At 45.2% G+C, this 16,349-nt stretch overlaps 1 protein-coding gene across 7 annotated transcripts in view; it reads right to left on the bottom strand.

The window, feature by feature from the left end:
• The window catches only part of LOC125448180 (SWI/SNF complex subunit SMARCC2), a 171,329-nt gene that overhangs the window by 37,228 nt on the left and 117,752 nt on the right, over positions 1–16,349 (bottom strand). For all 7 annotated transcript variants that reach the window (XM_059643444.1, XM_048523272.2, XM_048523275.2 and 4 more), the window contains 6 exons: positions 14,702–14,855; positions 14,317–14,433; positions 13,741–13,803; positions 10,417–10,675; positions 1,382–1,543; positions 24–85 (listed from right to left, as the gene is read on the bottom strand). In XM_059643444.1, the coding sequence (XP_059499427.1) occupies positions 24–85; positions 1,382–1,543; positions 10,417–10,675; positions 13,741–13,803; positions 14,317–14,433; positions 14,702–14,855 (817 nt within the window). The remainder of the gene's footprint in view (positions 1–23; positions 86–1,381; positions 1,544–10,416; positions 10,676–13,740; positions 13,804–14,316; positions 14,434–14,701; positions 14,856–16,349) is intronic.

Below are 16,349 nucleotides of genomic sequence, written 5' to 3'. Positions count from 1 at the left end.
ACAGTAACAACAAGCAGCTTTACCTTTGTTTCTTTTTTCTCTTCTGCTGATTGGGTATCTGACTTCATTTCATCACCAGCCTCCTCTGAGAAACAGGAAGGAAAACAATATTTTACATCTGATTTCTCAGTTGCTGTCCATTGGTTGTGTAAGATCACTAGAAATTTCATCAATGTCATGCAAAAGTGATTAGCATATAATATTGACCATTAATCGTGTTTTCAAGTCTGACAAGTTTTCACTGTACAGGGATGCAATTCTCAGTTAATCAAAATATTTCAGACAAGTAATATATTTTACAATGTTCTGTTCTGAGTTGTGAACAGTTCCAGAGTCCATATGCTTCCCTCAACATAGCGTGGAAAGTGTGGAGCAACTTGAGATAGCAGCACTTTGCACTCTGCATGTGAGTTGTGAACTCTTTTTCAATTGATTTGGTTGGGGTGGGGCTAGAGAGTGGACAGGAGGTCGATGGAACAGGAGAAGGTGGTTGGATGGGGGGGGGGGGGGGGAGGTGAGGGCAAGGAGGAAATATCAGGGTAGATGTCAATGTAGAAAAGGCACAGGGGATGGATGAAGGGGGAGGTGACGGCCTTGTGGTATTATTGCTGGACTGTTAATCCAGAGACCCAGGCAAGTGTTCTGGGATCCCGTGTACGAATCCCACCATGGCACAACTTGTTGGTCTAGAGGTACGATGCTTGCTTAGGATCTTGAACATTGTTGACATGCGAGAAGTCCTGGGTTCACATTCTGGACAAGCGCAGATTTCTAAGGGTAGCCAATGGTCTAATGGTATTGTCACTCCACTGTTAATCCAGAAACCCAGGTAATGTTCTGGGGACTGGGTTTTAATCCCGCTGCAGCAGATGGTGGGATATGAATTCAATATATATATATGGAATTAAGAGTCTAACTACTTCAACGGGATTTTCTCTTAAACGAATGACAATTTGCAGTGACATGCATGTGTTGAAGCTATTAAGACATGCCAGTTCTACTCTGGTACTTCTAATCAGGAAAACCAATAGGTTCACTCTGAAAAGGCAGCACAGTGGCTCAATGGTCAGCACTGCTGCCTCACACTGCCAGGGGCCTGGGTTCAATTCCAGCCTTGGGAGAATATTTGCACATTCTCCCCACGTCAGCATGGGTTTCCTCCAGGTGGTCCCATTTCCTCTCACAGTCCAAAGATGTATAGGTTAGGTGGATTGGCCATGGGAAATGCAGGGTTACAGGGCGGGCGGGGTGGATTAGTTTGGGTGGGATACTCTTCACAGAGTCGGTCTTTCATGTTGGGCTGTTTCCACAATGTAGGGATTCTACAATCTAAAGCTCCAATACCTTTGGCTCCCTGGGCCATTTCATCATACATACTCACCCAATCTCTCTGGTTCATCTGGGGTAGTTCCTGCAATTCCACTGCTTTCCAGTCCATATGTTGGATCTGCCTTCCCAGTGACTTTAGCAGCATCTTCTACTTTCTTTACATGAGCTTCCACCAGAGCTGAAGGGACCTCCTCCTTCATCTTAGAAAATTCCTCTGCAAAGTAAGCCCAAATAATTAAAATGGGAGAAGTATAATATGCAGTGTCCTGCATAATTACGGACATGAGTTTTCTGTTCTTTATTTGGGTTACATGCAGAGTCTTGTGAAACAGTATGGTGGAAGTGCAAATTGAAAGGTTTAACTTACAATATGCCTTTTACACAAAAATGTAGAAAATAGGAGGAGTAGAACTTTGAGCCGCTCCACCATGGTTATGGCTGATCATCCAACTCAGTACCCTGTTCCTACTTTCACCCCATATCCTTTGATCTCCTTAAACCTAAGAGCAATATCTAACTCCTTTTTGAAACATTCAATTGCCCTCTGTGGCAGAAAGTTCCACAAGCTCACCACTCTCTGGGTGAAGAAATTTCTCCTCATTTCAGTCCTGAATTGCAGACCCCATATCCTTTGGCTGTGACCCCCTTTTATTTTATAGTCATCTTTTATTCGCATAAAACACAAGGTAACTTGAATGCTTCTTGCTCAAACAAAAATGCTAATTCATTCTTGTGTTCAGGATTTGCTTCTGGCCTGCAGGCAACAGAATCTCAGTTGACTGAGTATTTCACAGAATAGCAATATAACCTTCATCTTATTTGACGAATGATCCAGAGACGTGGGATTGAATCAAAACATGGCAGCTGGTGAAATTTAAATTCACTTAATTAGCAAAACTGGAATAAAAAACTCTCTCAAGTAACAGTGATGATAAAATGACCGGACTGTCATAAAAACAGATTTAGTTCACTAATGTCTTTTCGGGGAGAAAATCTGCTATCTCACAGGAGATTTCAGACACACTGCAATGTTGTTGACTCTGTTGCCCCTGAATTTGGATTGTGCCATCTGAAAGTGCGGTATGATTTAATTTTCCAGGATGCATTGCTACTGATCAGTCAACTATACTGATTGGTTTTGTTGTTAAGATTGTTGCAATTTGTGCTCCAATTTTTCAAAATAATTTCAATGAAAGCTAGGAAAATTATTACAATGTTGGATAACCACCGTCTTCTCTTCACACTCTATTACCTGACCAGAATCTTGCCGTTCCTTATTATCTTCTCTCTTGTGATACATTTCCTCAAAATTGAAATACATCTGAGATGGACTTAGAACTGAGATAATGGGAACTGCAGATGCTGGAGATTCCAAGATAATAAAATGTGAGGCTGGATGAACACAGCAGGCCAAGCAGCATCTCAGGAGCACAAAAGCTGACGTTTCGGGCCTAGACCCTTCTTCAGAGAGGGGGATGGGGGGAGGGAACTGGAATAAATAGGGAGAGAGGGGGAGGCGGACCGAAGATGGAGAGCAAAGAAGATAGGTGGAGAGGGTGTAGGTGGGGAGGTAGGGAGGGGATAGGTCAGTCCAGGGAAGACGGACAGGTCAAGGAGGTGGGATGAGGTTAGTAGGTAGCTGGGGGTGCGGCTGGGGGTGGGAGGAAGGGATGGGTGAGAGGAAGAACCGGTTAGGGAGGCAGAGACAGGTTGGACTGGTTTTGGGATGCAGTGGGTGGGGGGGAAGAGCTGGGCTGGTTGTGTGGTGCAGTGGGGGGAGGGGATGAACTGGGCTGGTTTAGGGATGCAGTGGGGGAAGGGGAGATTTTGAAACTGGTGAAGTCCACATTGATACCATATGGCTGCAGGGTTCCCAGGCGGAATATGAGTTGCTGTTCCTGCAACCTTCGGGTGGCATCATTGTGGCAGTGCAGGAGGCCCATGATGGACATGTCATCAAGAGAATGGGAGGGGGAGTGGAAATGGTTTGCGACTGGGAGGTGCAGTTGTTTGTTGCGAACTGAGCGGAGGTGTTCTGCAAAGCGGTCCCCAAGCCTCCGCTTGGTTTCCCCAATGTAGAGAAAGCCGCACCGGGTACAGTGGATGCAGTATACCACATTGGCAGATGTGCAGGTGAACCTCTGCTTAATGTGGAATGTCATCTTGGGGCCTGGGATGGGGGTGAGGGAGGAGGTGTGGGGACAAGTGTAGCATTTCCTGCGGTTGCAGGGGAAGGTGCCGGGTGTGGTGGGGTTGGAGGGCAGTGTGGAGCGAACAAGGGAGTCACGGAGAGAGTGGTCTCTCCGGAAAGCAGACAGGGGTGGGGATGGAAAAATGTCTTGGGTGGTGGGGTCGGATTGTAAATGGCGGAAGTGTCGGAGGATAATGCGTTGTATCCGGAGGTTGGTAGGGTGGTGTGTGAGAACGAGGGGGATCCTCTTGGGGCGGTTGTGGCGGGGGCGGGGTGTGAGGGATGTGTCGCGGGAAATGCGGGAGACGCGGTCAAGGGTGTTCTCAATCACCGTGGGGGGGAAGTTGCGGTCCTTAAAGAACTTGGACATCTGGGATGTGCGGGAGTGGAATGTCTTATCGTGGGAGCAGATGCGGCGGAGGCGGAGGAATTGGGAATAGGGGATGGAGTTTTTGCAGGAGGGTGGGTGGGAGGAGGTGTATTCTAGGTAGCTGTGGGAGTCGGTGGGCTTGAAATGGACATCAGTTACAAGCTGGTTGCCTGAGATGGAGACTGAGAGGTCCAGGAAGGTGAGGGATGTGCTGGAGATGGCCCAGGTGAACTGAAGGTTGGGGTGGAAGGTGTTGGTGAAGTGGATGAACTGTTCGAGCTCCTCTGGGGAGCAAGAGGCGGCGCCGATACAGTCATCAATGTACCGGAGGAAGAGGTGGGGTTTGGGGCCTGTGTAGGTGCGGAAGATGGACTGTTCCACGTAACCTACAAAGAGGCAGGCATAGCTGGGGCCCATGCGGGTGCCCATGGCCACCCCCTTAGTCTGTAGGAAGTGGGAGGAGTCAAAAGAGAAGTTGTTGAGTGTGAGGACGAGTTCCGCTAGGCGGATGAGTGTGTCGGTGGAGGGGGCCTGGTCGGGCCTGCGGGACAGGAAGAAGCGGAGGGCCTTGAGGCCATCTCCATGCGGAATGCAGGTGTACAGGGACTGGACGTCCATGGTGAATATGAGGTGTTGGGGGCCAGGGAATTGGAAGTCCTGGAGGAGGTGGAGGGCGTGGGTGGTGTCACGGACATAGGTGGGGAGTTCCTGGACCAAAGGGGAGAAAATGGAGTCCAGATAGGTGGAGATGAGTTCGGTGGGGCAGGAGCAGGCTGAGACGATGGGTCGACCAGGGCAGGCAGGTTTGTGGATTTTGGGAAGGAGATAGAAACGGGCTGTGCGGGGTTGGGGAACAATGAGGTTGGAGGCTGTGGGTGGGAGGTCCCCTGAGGTGATGAGGTCATGAATGGTGTTGGAGATGACGGTTTGGTGCTCGGGTGCTCTTTCCCCCCCACCCACTGCATCCCAAAACCAGTCCAACCTGTCTCTGCCTCCCTAACCGGTTCTTCCTCTCACCCATCCCTTCCTCCCACCCCCAGCCGCACCCCCAGCTACCTACTAACCTCATCCCACCTCCTTGACCTGTCCGTCTTCCCTGGACTGACCTATCCCCTCCCTACCTCCCCACCTACACCCTCTCCACCTATCTTCTTTGCTCTCCATCTTCGGTCCGCCTCCCCCTCTCTCCCTATTTATTCCAGTTCCCTCCCCCCATCCCCCTCTCTGAAGAAGGGTCTAGGCCCGAAACGTCAGCTTTTGTGCTCCTGAGATGCTGCTTGGCCTGCTGTGTTCATCCAGCCTCACATTTTATTATCTTGGACTTAGAACTCACTGATCTGTCCGAGACCTCAGCCTCCTCGCTTCTTGACAAACATTCAAACCTACATAAAAACCTGAAATAATTGTAATTCCCTCCAGGGTGAGTATATTATTATCCAGCACAGACTGTAATTTAGGATTTCTCATGGGGATGAACCGTTTCCCAGAAGCACCAAGGAAAGTTTGCAATTTGTTTAAAATGTCTGAATTCAGTTCAGGTACAACCAATATCTGATGCTGCACAGTTCAATGATTAGCAACAAATGCACTCATCACCAGTCACCACAAGTCTGCACTGGGCCTACTCGCCGACGGCCATGATTGAGGTCTTCATCAAGAGGTAAGTGAAATAAAATAAAAAGAAAAAAAAGAAACAAAAGAAAAACATCCGACGCATCCCAGGCTCAGAAATCCTGCTCCAATGTCATCTTCCCAGAAGTGTGGTTTGTGTGTGGAATAAATCGCCAGAGGAAGTGGTGGATGCAGGTACAGTTACAATGTTTAAAAGGCATTTGGATAAGTTCATGAATAGGAAATATTTGGAGGGATATGGGCCAAGCGCAGACAGGTGGAACTAGTTTGGTTTGGGATTTTGGTCGACATGGACTAGTTGGACTAAGGGTCTGTCTCTGTACTGTATGACTCTATAGTTTATTATCCAAACAGTGATGGATTGGGAAACAGGGAAGTGCAATGAGGCCTGAATGTCCTTGTACACTAGTCATTGAAAGTAAGTATTGTAGGTGCAGCAGCTGGTGAAACAACAAATAGTATTTTGGCCTTCATAGAAACAGGATTTGACTACAGGAACAGATGTCTTGCTGCAATTGTGCAGGACTTTGATGAAACCAAACCTGGAACATTGTGCGTAGTTTTGGTCTCCTTATCTGTGGAAGGATGTTCTGGCTATGGAGGGAGTCTAACAAATGTTTACCAGACTGATTCCTGGGATGGCAGGGCTGACATATTAAGAAAGACCAGATCAACTGGGACTATATTAACTAGAGTTTAGGAAAATGAATGGGGTGTCACAGAAACACAAAATTTTAACAGGATAAATGCAGGAAGCATGTTCCCAATGACCAGGAGTCCAGAATCAGGGGTGACAGTTCAAGGATATAGGGTAGACCATTTAGGACTGAGATGAAGAGACATTTCTTCACCTGGAGAGGGGTGAGTCTGCGGAAATCTCTGCCACAAAAAGCAGTTGAAATTGAAATATTGAATCTTTTCAAAAATGGGTCGGATATATTTCTTCAGAATAAGGGGAGATGGCGGCCTAATGGTATTAGCGATAGACTATTAATTAATCCAGAGACCCAGATAACATTCTGGGGACACTGGTTCAAATCCCGCCACAGCAGATGGTGAAATTTGAATTTAATAAAAATCTGAAATTAAGGGTCTAATAATGACCAAGAAACTACTGCCGATTGTCAGAAAAACCTATTTGGATCACTATTATCCTTTAGGGAAGGAAATCTGTCATCCTTACTGAGTCGTGACTCCAGACCCACAGCAATGTGGATGACACTCAAATGCCAGCTGGACAATAAATCCTGGCCCAGCCAGTGATGTCTACATCCCATAAATGAATTAAAAATAAAAGGTTCAAAGGGTATTGACGACAGCAGAAACAGGGTACCGAGCTGGATGATCCGCATTAATCATCTTGAATGGCAGGCCTAAAGGACTGAATTACCTATCCCTGCTCCTATTTTCTATATAAAATAATAGAGTCTCTATAGTCTTACCAGACCATAGGATTAGAGAGAGAGAGAGAGAGAGAGAGAGAGAGAGAGAGAGATGGCTGGTGGCGGTTAACCTGAGGGTCACCATGCCTCAGGAAACGGGACAGATTGAGAAGGACAATTCTTCGAAATAATCTCAGCCAGTGTGGGAATTGAATATTTAAAAACTCACAAGGTGAGTGTTGGTCCTTTAGAAAATCAGCCTAGGGAACCTAGAACAGATTTTTTGGATCAGTCTTCACTGCTGAGGATGCAAGTAATAACCTAGAAATAGCTATCAGGAAATGAGGAGGAGGAATTCTAGAAAATTATTGCCACCAGTGAAGCAGTACTCAGCAAATTGTTGAAAATGCACATTGACGAGTCCCTGGGTCCTGACAGTTTTCAGCTTAGTGTCTTAAAAGAAGTCGCTCGAGAGAGTTGCCACATTTGTTTTAATTTTTCAAAATTCCTTTGATTTGGGATGCAAAAAAAACTGGGTGCCCAAGTGCATGATTGTAAAATGTTAGTATGCAATAATTCAGAAAACAGAAGAGCTAATAGAATGTTATCATTTAATGCAAGGAGAATGGAATATAAAAGGTTATGCTTCAGGCACAAAAGTCAATGGTGAAACCACAGCTGAAATACTGTGCACAATTTTGTACCTTGTTAAAGGAAAAATGTAAATGCAATGGGGGCCAATTCAGGATAGGTTTACTTAACTTATACCTAGAAGGTGTGGCTCGTTTTGAAAAAAGGCAAGGTTAGACACGGTACGTTTGTATTTGCTGGAGTTTAGAACAGTAACAGGTGTCATGACTGAAACATACAAGATCCTGAGGAAGCAAAAACCGAGTTCAGCAGATCTGGCAGCATCTGTGAAGGAGAAAACAGAATTAACGTTTCAGGTCCGGTGACCCTTCCTCAGATCCTGAGGGGTCTTGGACAGGGTGGAGGTGGAAAGGATGCTTCCTCTTGAGGGCGAATCTAGAACTAGGGGGTCACTGTTTAAAAATAAAGGGTCATTCACTTTAAGACAGATGGGAAGTTTTTTTCTTACTGATGACAGTGAGTATTTGAAATTCCTCCTCAAAAGGTGATGGAGGCAAAAACTTTGAATATTTGTTAGACAGAGGTCAATAGACTCTTGATGAGCAAGATGTAAAAGGCTGTCAAGATAGGTAGGAATGTGGAGAAATAAGATTAGCCATAATTGCCTTGAATGGCAGAGAGACTCGAAAGGCTGGATGGCCTACTCCCGCTTCTAATTCATATGCTTGCATGTAACATATACTCTATTCCCCTATGATAAAGCCCAGGATGCAATAGGCATCGTTATCCACACTCAACCTGTCCAGCCACTGTCAATGACTTATGCACATGCACACCCAGGTCACCTGGCTTCTGCATCCTTTTTAGAACTGTACCCTTCAGTTTATCTTGTCTCTCCTATCAAACTTCATATGTCTCTGTATTCAAATGGTGGCGGCACGGTGGCTCAGTGGTTAGCACTGCTGCCTCACAGCACTAGGGTCCTGGGTTCAATTCCATCCTCGGGCGACTGTCTGTGTGGAGTTTGCACATTCTCCCCGTGTCTGCATAGGTTTCCTCTGGGTGCTCCGGTTTCCTCCCATAGTCCAAAGATGTGAAGGTTAGGGTGGATTGGCCATGCTAAATTGCCAATAGTGTCCAGGGTGTGCAGGTTGGGTGGATAAACAATGGGAAATGCAGGATCATAGGAATGGGGTAGGGAGTTGGGTCTCGGTGGGATGCTCTTTGGAGGGTTGGTATGGACTCGATGGGACGAATGGCCTACTTCCACACTGTGGAGAATTTATGATTCAAGCTTCATCTACCACCTAGCTGTTCATTCTACTGACATATCCATGTTCTTTTGATGTTCTAAACTGTTCCCTTAGTTCACAACGATTTCGTGTTTTTGCATTGTTTGCAAGCTTTGAAAGTATTTTGTGGACACCAAGATCTAGATCATGACTATACATTAGGGAAAGCAACGGTCACAACATAAGCCCTGGAATTCTCCACTACAACCCTACCTCGAGTCAGAAAAACATTAAATGAACCATGACTCGCTTTAATTCCTCACACTCAATTTATTCAGGATCAATATTGTTATTGCTTCTTTTCTTCTATAACTTTGCTTACATGTCTGTTTGTGCCACAGGATCAAATGCCTATAGGGCTTCATGACTAGTTTATCTATCTATAACCAATACAACTCTCCTGTATATATTCTGCTCTGTAAAGCCCTATTATCTGTACATCTCTCCTGTATATGTTCTGATCAGTATAGTCTTATTTATAATCTATATAATTCTTGCATATATTCTGTTCATATGGCTTTATCTATAATCTATACAACTCCTCTGTATATATTCTGATCAGTACAGTCTTATCTGTAATTTATAAAGCTCTCCTATATCATGTTATCAGTAAAGCCCCATTTCGAACAAGGTTATTGTAACTCTACAGTTACACTCCCCACCACCAAAGACATTTTTCCCTCCCCACCCTTACCTGCATTCCGGAGGGACCACTGTCTCTGTGGGTCCCTTGTCCGCTCCACATTCCCCTCCAGCCCCACCACACCCGGGGCTTTTCCCTGCAAATGCAGGAAGTGTTACATCTGCCCCCACACCTCCATCCCAGGCTCCAAGAAGACTTTCGACATCAAGCAGATGTTCACCTGCACAACTGCCAATGTGGAATACTGCATCCGCTGTTCCCTTCTCACATCGGGGAAACCAAGCGAAGGCTTGGGGAGCACTTTGCAGAACACCTCCACTCAGTTCACACTAAACAACTGCACCTCCCAGTCCTGAATCATTTCAACTCGCCCTCCCATTCTTCAGATGACATGTCCATCCTGGGCCTCCTGCAGTGCCACAACGATGCCATCCGAAGGTTGCAGGAACAGCAACTCATATTCCGCTTGGGAACCTGCAGCCCAATGGTATCAATGTGGATTTCACAAGCTTCAAAATCTCCCCTCCCCCACCGCATCCCAAAACCAGCTCAGCTCAGCTCGTCCCAGCCTGCCTAACCTGTCCTTCCAGCTATCCCCTCCTCCCACCTTCAGTCCCACCCCCATCTCTTGGCTACTAACCTCATCCCGCCGCCTTGACCAGTCCGTCCTCCCTGGACTGACCTATCCCCTCCAAACCTACACTCACCTTTACTGGCTCCATCCCCGCCTCTTAGACCTATCCATCTCCTCTCCATCTATCTTCTCCTCTATCCAGCTTCTATCCACCTCCTCTTCTCTCCCTATTTATTTCAGAACCCCCTTCCCCTCCCCCATTTCTGAAGAAGAGTCTAGGCCTGAAACATCAGCCTTCCTGATCCTCTGATGCTGCTTGGCCTGCTGTGTTCATCCAGCTCTACACCTTGTTATCTACAATCAATATAGCCTGGTTTCCAATTCAACTTCAAAAATTTTAAAATTGTCTTACCTAATGCAGATTTTGCAGCTGCTGATGCCACACGTGGGTCAACCACTGAAGCCAGAAATGCCACAGTGCTCATGACAGGATTGCCGGACTGACTGAAAGGGATTGGCTGGTAAGCCAATGGGCCTAAGGAGGCTTCAGAATCTTCAAGGTACGGATCTTCTATTGGTAAACGTAAGAAATGCAAGATACATTCATCCTGCGTGCGACTGCCTACATGTTCTGAGACTTTATTCCAATCATCCTTATACATCTCCAATGCCTGTATGGGAGAATAGGGAACAGGAAATGAAACAGTCACCAGCAGGGTGTTAAAAAATACAAGGTGTTCGAACACTATTGTTTCGTATCTCAGCTGTCAGGCACATACAATTCTTACATTGCTTGGCTCCTTCTGGCTGAAACCTTAATTGCCGTATAATAAAATGTGAGGCTGGATGAACACAGCAGGCCAAGTAGCATCTCAGGAGCACAAAAGCTGACGTTTCGGGCCTAGACCCTTCATCTGATGGGTCTAGGCCCGAAACGTCAGCTTTTGTGCTCCTGAGATGCTGCTTGGCCTGCTGTGTTCATCCAGCCTCACATTTTATTATCTTGGAATTCTCCAGCATCTGCAGTTCCCATTATCTCTATCCCTTAATTGCCGTGTCAGCAGACAGTTCTGAAAATGGATTTGAGATCTGAATGCCAAAGGGTAGAACACTAAATATTAGCGCAGAGGAGAGTCAATACCAAGATTTCAGACACCGTCCTTTGGGGTTTGTATTCTTCAGTTAGATTTAACCCTGAATTTAGAAGGCTGTGGGCACCTTGTCTGCATAACTGGTTTAAAAAAAAACAGGGGACCAAATAAATGAAGGGATTTGAGGAACATGCACAATGGGAAACACAGAGGTGGTAGGAGACGAGGAAGAAAGGCCAGAGCGGGATAATGTATAGCTGCTGTCTGGATAGGACAACCTGTAGACTGAAGGGAATGCAAAAGTACATGCTTTCAACATCCTTTGAGTCTTCCATGGCTGCTTGGTGGAGCAAGTAGCAGATTGCAGCTTTGGTATTAATGGAGTAGAGCCTGAGTGATTTTCAGATATAGAGAGAAAATCTGGGAAGGAGTGACACTTTTATCACTATCTGCAGAGGATCCCCAACACAGAAAGGAAGCAAGGTTTCTTTATTTCTTTCAATTTTCTTTCGATGAATGTTACTGCTGTCGCTGAGAACTTGAGACCACTGACTGACAATTGAGAGGAAACAGCCAGGACAACAAGCTTCACTCACACCGAAGACATCCTTTCCACCAAATCAGTGGTTATCCAGCTGGCAGATCCACAGGGAGGAATTTGGCTCGAGAAAAAAACCCGACAAGGCAGCATCATCTCACTGTGCCTGTTAAAATTTCAATCCTTTGAACACCTGGTTGGAGTGCGTGGTCACAGAGTTGAACAGGAACTGGCATTCGCTTTACTGTCAAAGAATCTCATGATTCAGTAATTAGAAACTCAAGGCCATCACCAACCTGAGACCAAGTACACCTAATCTTGTCATCACACAAAGCATGGTCATGCCATTAAGATAACATGTCTTTCAGGTTAAAAAGCACTAAATAAATGAGAATATTGTGCAACTGTTTACTATGGACAGTATTTGTTCATGGGCACATGATAGAAAAAGTGCAAGAAGGCACAGATATAGTTCACCTTTAATAGAAGGCATAAGTGTTGTGACATTTGAGGACAATGTTTAATTTTGATATCAGACATGAGATGTTGATTGGGCAAAGGGGTGACTGAACCTTTGTTTTGAAGAGGTAAGAGACAGAAAGAGCGAGATGGCACTGAGATACAATGTACCTGCATCTGATCAGGCAGAATTTGGTTGATTAAGTCCAGAGTAGCATAAATAGTTGGAACCTTGTCATGATGGGATCAGGAGTTAGGTGAGCTTTATGCCCAATTTTCTGAACCATGCTGCTGTTGGCACAACCCCATTAAAGTGGCCCTTTGGAACAAACAAGTTCAACACTGCAAAAGAATTGGCAGCATCTAAATGCAATTGTTTTACAAATTCTATCAAGGACTTATCCTCTCCCTGAGGAGTGACTGGTTCTTATAGAGTTCTCCAGTGCAGTAAAGGCCCTTTGTCCCATTGATTCTGGACCACACAGTAATGGCTCTTAATAATGCCAGTAAAATTAAATCCTGTTATTCTGGCGAGTGTGGGAGAACACAAGGGATAGTCATTAACAAAGTCATTTTTAAAATTTATTCATGCTTTGTGAGCCTTATTGGCAAGGACAGCATTTATTTTCTATTTCCAATTGCCTTCAAGGGGGAGGCAGTGAGCAGCATTTCTGAATCAGTGCAGTCAATTTGGTGTAGTGAGGGAGTTGCAGAATTTCGACCCAGTGACAGTGAAGGAACAGTGATGTTCTTCCAAGTCAGGACAAAGTGGGGCTTGGATGGGTCTTGAAGTTCCCATGTCTTTTAGGTTTGAGAAGTTGTGAGTTTGGTAGCTGCTGAAAGTGAGTTGTAACAAATGGTATACACTGTTTCCATAACACAAAGGACTGAATGTTGAAGACGGTGGATGTGTCGCTGATGAAGCAGGCTACATTGCCCTGGATGATGTCAAGTAGAGTTGCACTCATCCAGACAAGTGGAGAGTATTCTATCACACTCCTGATTTGTACCTTAGACACGCTAGAGAGGCTTTGGGCATACAGGAGGTAAGTTGCTGACCTTAGATTTCCTAGCCTCTGACCTATTCTTATAGCTACAGTATTTACGTAGCTGGTCCAAGTTTAGTTTCTGGCCAGTGGTAACCCCCTTCTGAATAGTGATGGTTCAATTATGTCTTGTTGGAGATGGCCATTCCTAGGCAGTCGTGTGGCACGAATGCATTTACCACTTTTCAGCCCAAACCTGGATAGAGCATATGTGTTGCTGCATTTGAACATGGACTGCTTCCATATCTGAGGAGCCATGAATGTACAATGTTCAGCACCAATCATCAGCAAATATCCCCACTTCTAACTTTATGAAGGAGGGAAGGTCATTAATGAAGCAGTTGAAGATGGTTGGGCCGAGGACACTACCCTGAGGAAACCTCCCAGAGGTGCTCTGAAGCTGGGATAACTGGTCTCCAATAACCACAGCCATTTTCCTCTATGCCATGTATGAATCTAGCCAGCGGACAGATTTCCCCCTGATTTCTATTGACTCCAGTTTTGCCCAGATTTATTGACTACTTTGTCAAATGCTGTCTTGATGTCAGAGTCTGACATGCTTATGCTGGTATTGCTCTTTAAGTAGAATCCCATGTCGTTACCTCGAGCAGTAAAAGTGTTTCTTGCTCTGTCCACTCTCGTGTAGCACTAGCAGCTGCTTTACTCTGGGGAAGAAGAGAGCAGAAATGAAATCAAGGAAATGCTGTCTTAGGAGGCACGACAACTATTCAATTTATGTAGCAAAGCAATTTACAGTTACGAGTTGTTTTGAAATTGCTTATGAAGGTGAATGCAGCATCTATTTTCTACACAAAGAGATCCCACAAACAGTGCTGACTTGGTAGTCTATTTTTGACAGGGGTGCTCAAGGGAGAAATGTTGGCTAAGACTTGTTCCAAAAAGGTAGAGTCACAATGGGCCAAATGGCTTCCATCTGAGCAGAACAGCAAACATTCTTTGGCTAAATTCTTTTTCCACAGGATACTGCCGACAAATTAGCTCCAACTAAATCACCGATTCAATTTATCTGAATGGATAATGGAACGCAACCACACTACGAATAACATTAGCCTCACGTAACCTGGAAATCTTTCCTTGCATCTGGGCATGACAAGTTTATCAAGTCACAGATATTCAAAAGTCATAAGCCTTGGTTCAACTCTGAAACCCTGCCTTACCTTAGAAGGAACATTTTTCTTAGCATACATATCAGTACGCAATCCAAAGTTTTGCATGTCTGCTGCCTTCTCTTTGTTCTTATCAGGGAAGTTAAGCATTTGCTGGGATGCTGATGTCTGTCAAAAGATTAATACATTAGCATTAATTCAAACAAGCTTCATTCCCCCTAATTTTGTAAAATAAAGCTGGTTTGTGCCATAAGTCTACTTCAACATGTTGCCAATCCCATTTGGAAAACAGCAAGGGGATGCTACAAGTGGTTTGGTCTCAATTTATAATCTTTCTCCTTCATTAATGTAATACCGTGCTAATAGAATGCGTATTATTCAGAGAATTCAATGTCAGTTTGTACATTACTGCATTTAAAGTAGGTTGGAAACAAACCTGTGGAGCTTTGGGCTGAAGAGGCACCAGACCAGAAGGTGTGTCAGCAAGCACATGGAAATGTGATGTTGGAGGAGGACCCATGGGTGTCGGTCGGCTTTCTGCATCTACCTGGTAATTAATGAGTCCCCATTGCTCGAGAAAAGCGTGCACCCTGCCAACAACCAAGAAATATCACAAGAAACAGGAACTAAATATTGATCCAGTGTGTGCTTCTACGCAACCATAAAATAACTCTAATTCAAGGCACACACATGAAGGAAGAAAACATGCTTCATAAAGGTGACATACAAATGAATCAGACAATTACAGGTGACAAAGCACACAGGGATATAAGAATAGATACCCTGTATTGCTGTGGATGTTAAGAGCAATTAAGTAGAGAAGGGGCAAATTGACAAGGGAACAATTTTGGGTTTCAAAAGGGAACTAAGGGCTCAGAATAGTGTGACATATTATAGAAAATGATTTATTGGATGTGGGTGTCGCTGGCTAAACCAACATTTGTGGCCAATCCAAGATACCCTCAAGAATCACAGAATCAAAGAAACTCCAGTGCAGAAAGGCTACTCAGCCCATTAAGTCCACACCAACCCTCCAAGTAGCATCCCACTCAGAACTAGCAACAACACCCCAGAACTCTGCATTTATCATGGCTAACCTAGCAGCCTGCACATTCCTGGACACTACAGGCAGTTTAGCATGCCAACTGACCCAAGCTGCACATATTTGGACCATGGAAGGCAAGTCATGTAGACATGGGGAGAACGTGTAGACTTTACACAGATAGTTGCTTGAGGCTGGACTCAAGCCTAGCTCCCTGGCGCTATGAGGCTGCAGTGCTGATCACTGTATCACCATGCCGCTAAATTGCCTTCTTGAGCCACTGCAGTCCATGTGATGTAGGTACACTACAGTGCTGTTGGAAAGGGAGCTCCAGAATTTTGCCCAGACACAGTGAAGGAACAGCGACATACTTCCAAGTCAGGATGGTATGTAGCCCGAAAGGGAATTCTGAGGTGTTATGCATCTATGCCTCTGCAACCTTTGTTCATCTAGATGACTCAAGATACAAGTTTTGGAAGGTGCTGTTGAAGGAACTATGAAGAATCCCTGCAGTGCATCTTGAAGCTGGTGTATACTGCTGCACCTGTGGTGAAAAGGATAAATCTTTTAAGATGGTGGGTGAGGTGGCAATCAAACAGGCTGCTTTGTCGTGGCTGGTGAGTCCTGTTAGAACCACACATATCTAGGCAAGTATTCCGTTGCACTCCTGACTGCGTCTTCTAAATGGTGAATAGAGTTAAATGCAGAGATGCAGCCTTTGATCTGCTCTTGTGGCCACTGTATTTATATGGCTGGTCTGGTTTAGTTTCTGGTCATTGCAAGCTGCAGGATGTTGATTAATGGGGAAAAATAGATCTTGCTGGAGACACTCAGCAGGCTCTGACAGCATCTGTGGAGAGAAATCAGAGTTAACGTTTCATGTCCGTTGATCCGCCTTCCACATTGGACCTGAAACATTAACTCTGTTTTTTCTCCATAGATACTGCCAGATCTGCCGAGTTTCTCTGGAAATTTCTGACTGTTTCAAATTTTCAGCATCTGCAGTTCTTTGTTTTATATTATTTATTAATGGGGGATACTT

This window comes from Stegostoma tigrinum, chromosome X (genome assembly GCF_030684315.1).
Source record: "Stegostoma tigrinum isolate sSteTig4 chromosome X, sSteTig4.hap1, whole genome shotgun sequence".
Lineage (NCBI taxonomy): Eukaryota > Metazoa > Chordata > Chondrichthyes > Orectolobiformes > Stegostomatidae > Stegostoma > Stegostoma tigrinum.
This window is presented reverse-complemented; position numbering and strand designations above follow the sequence as displayed.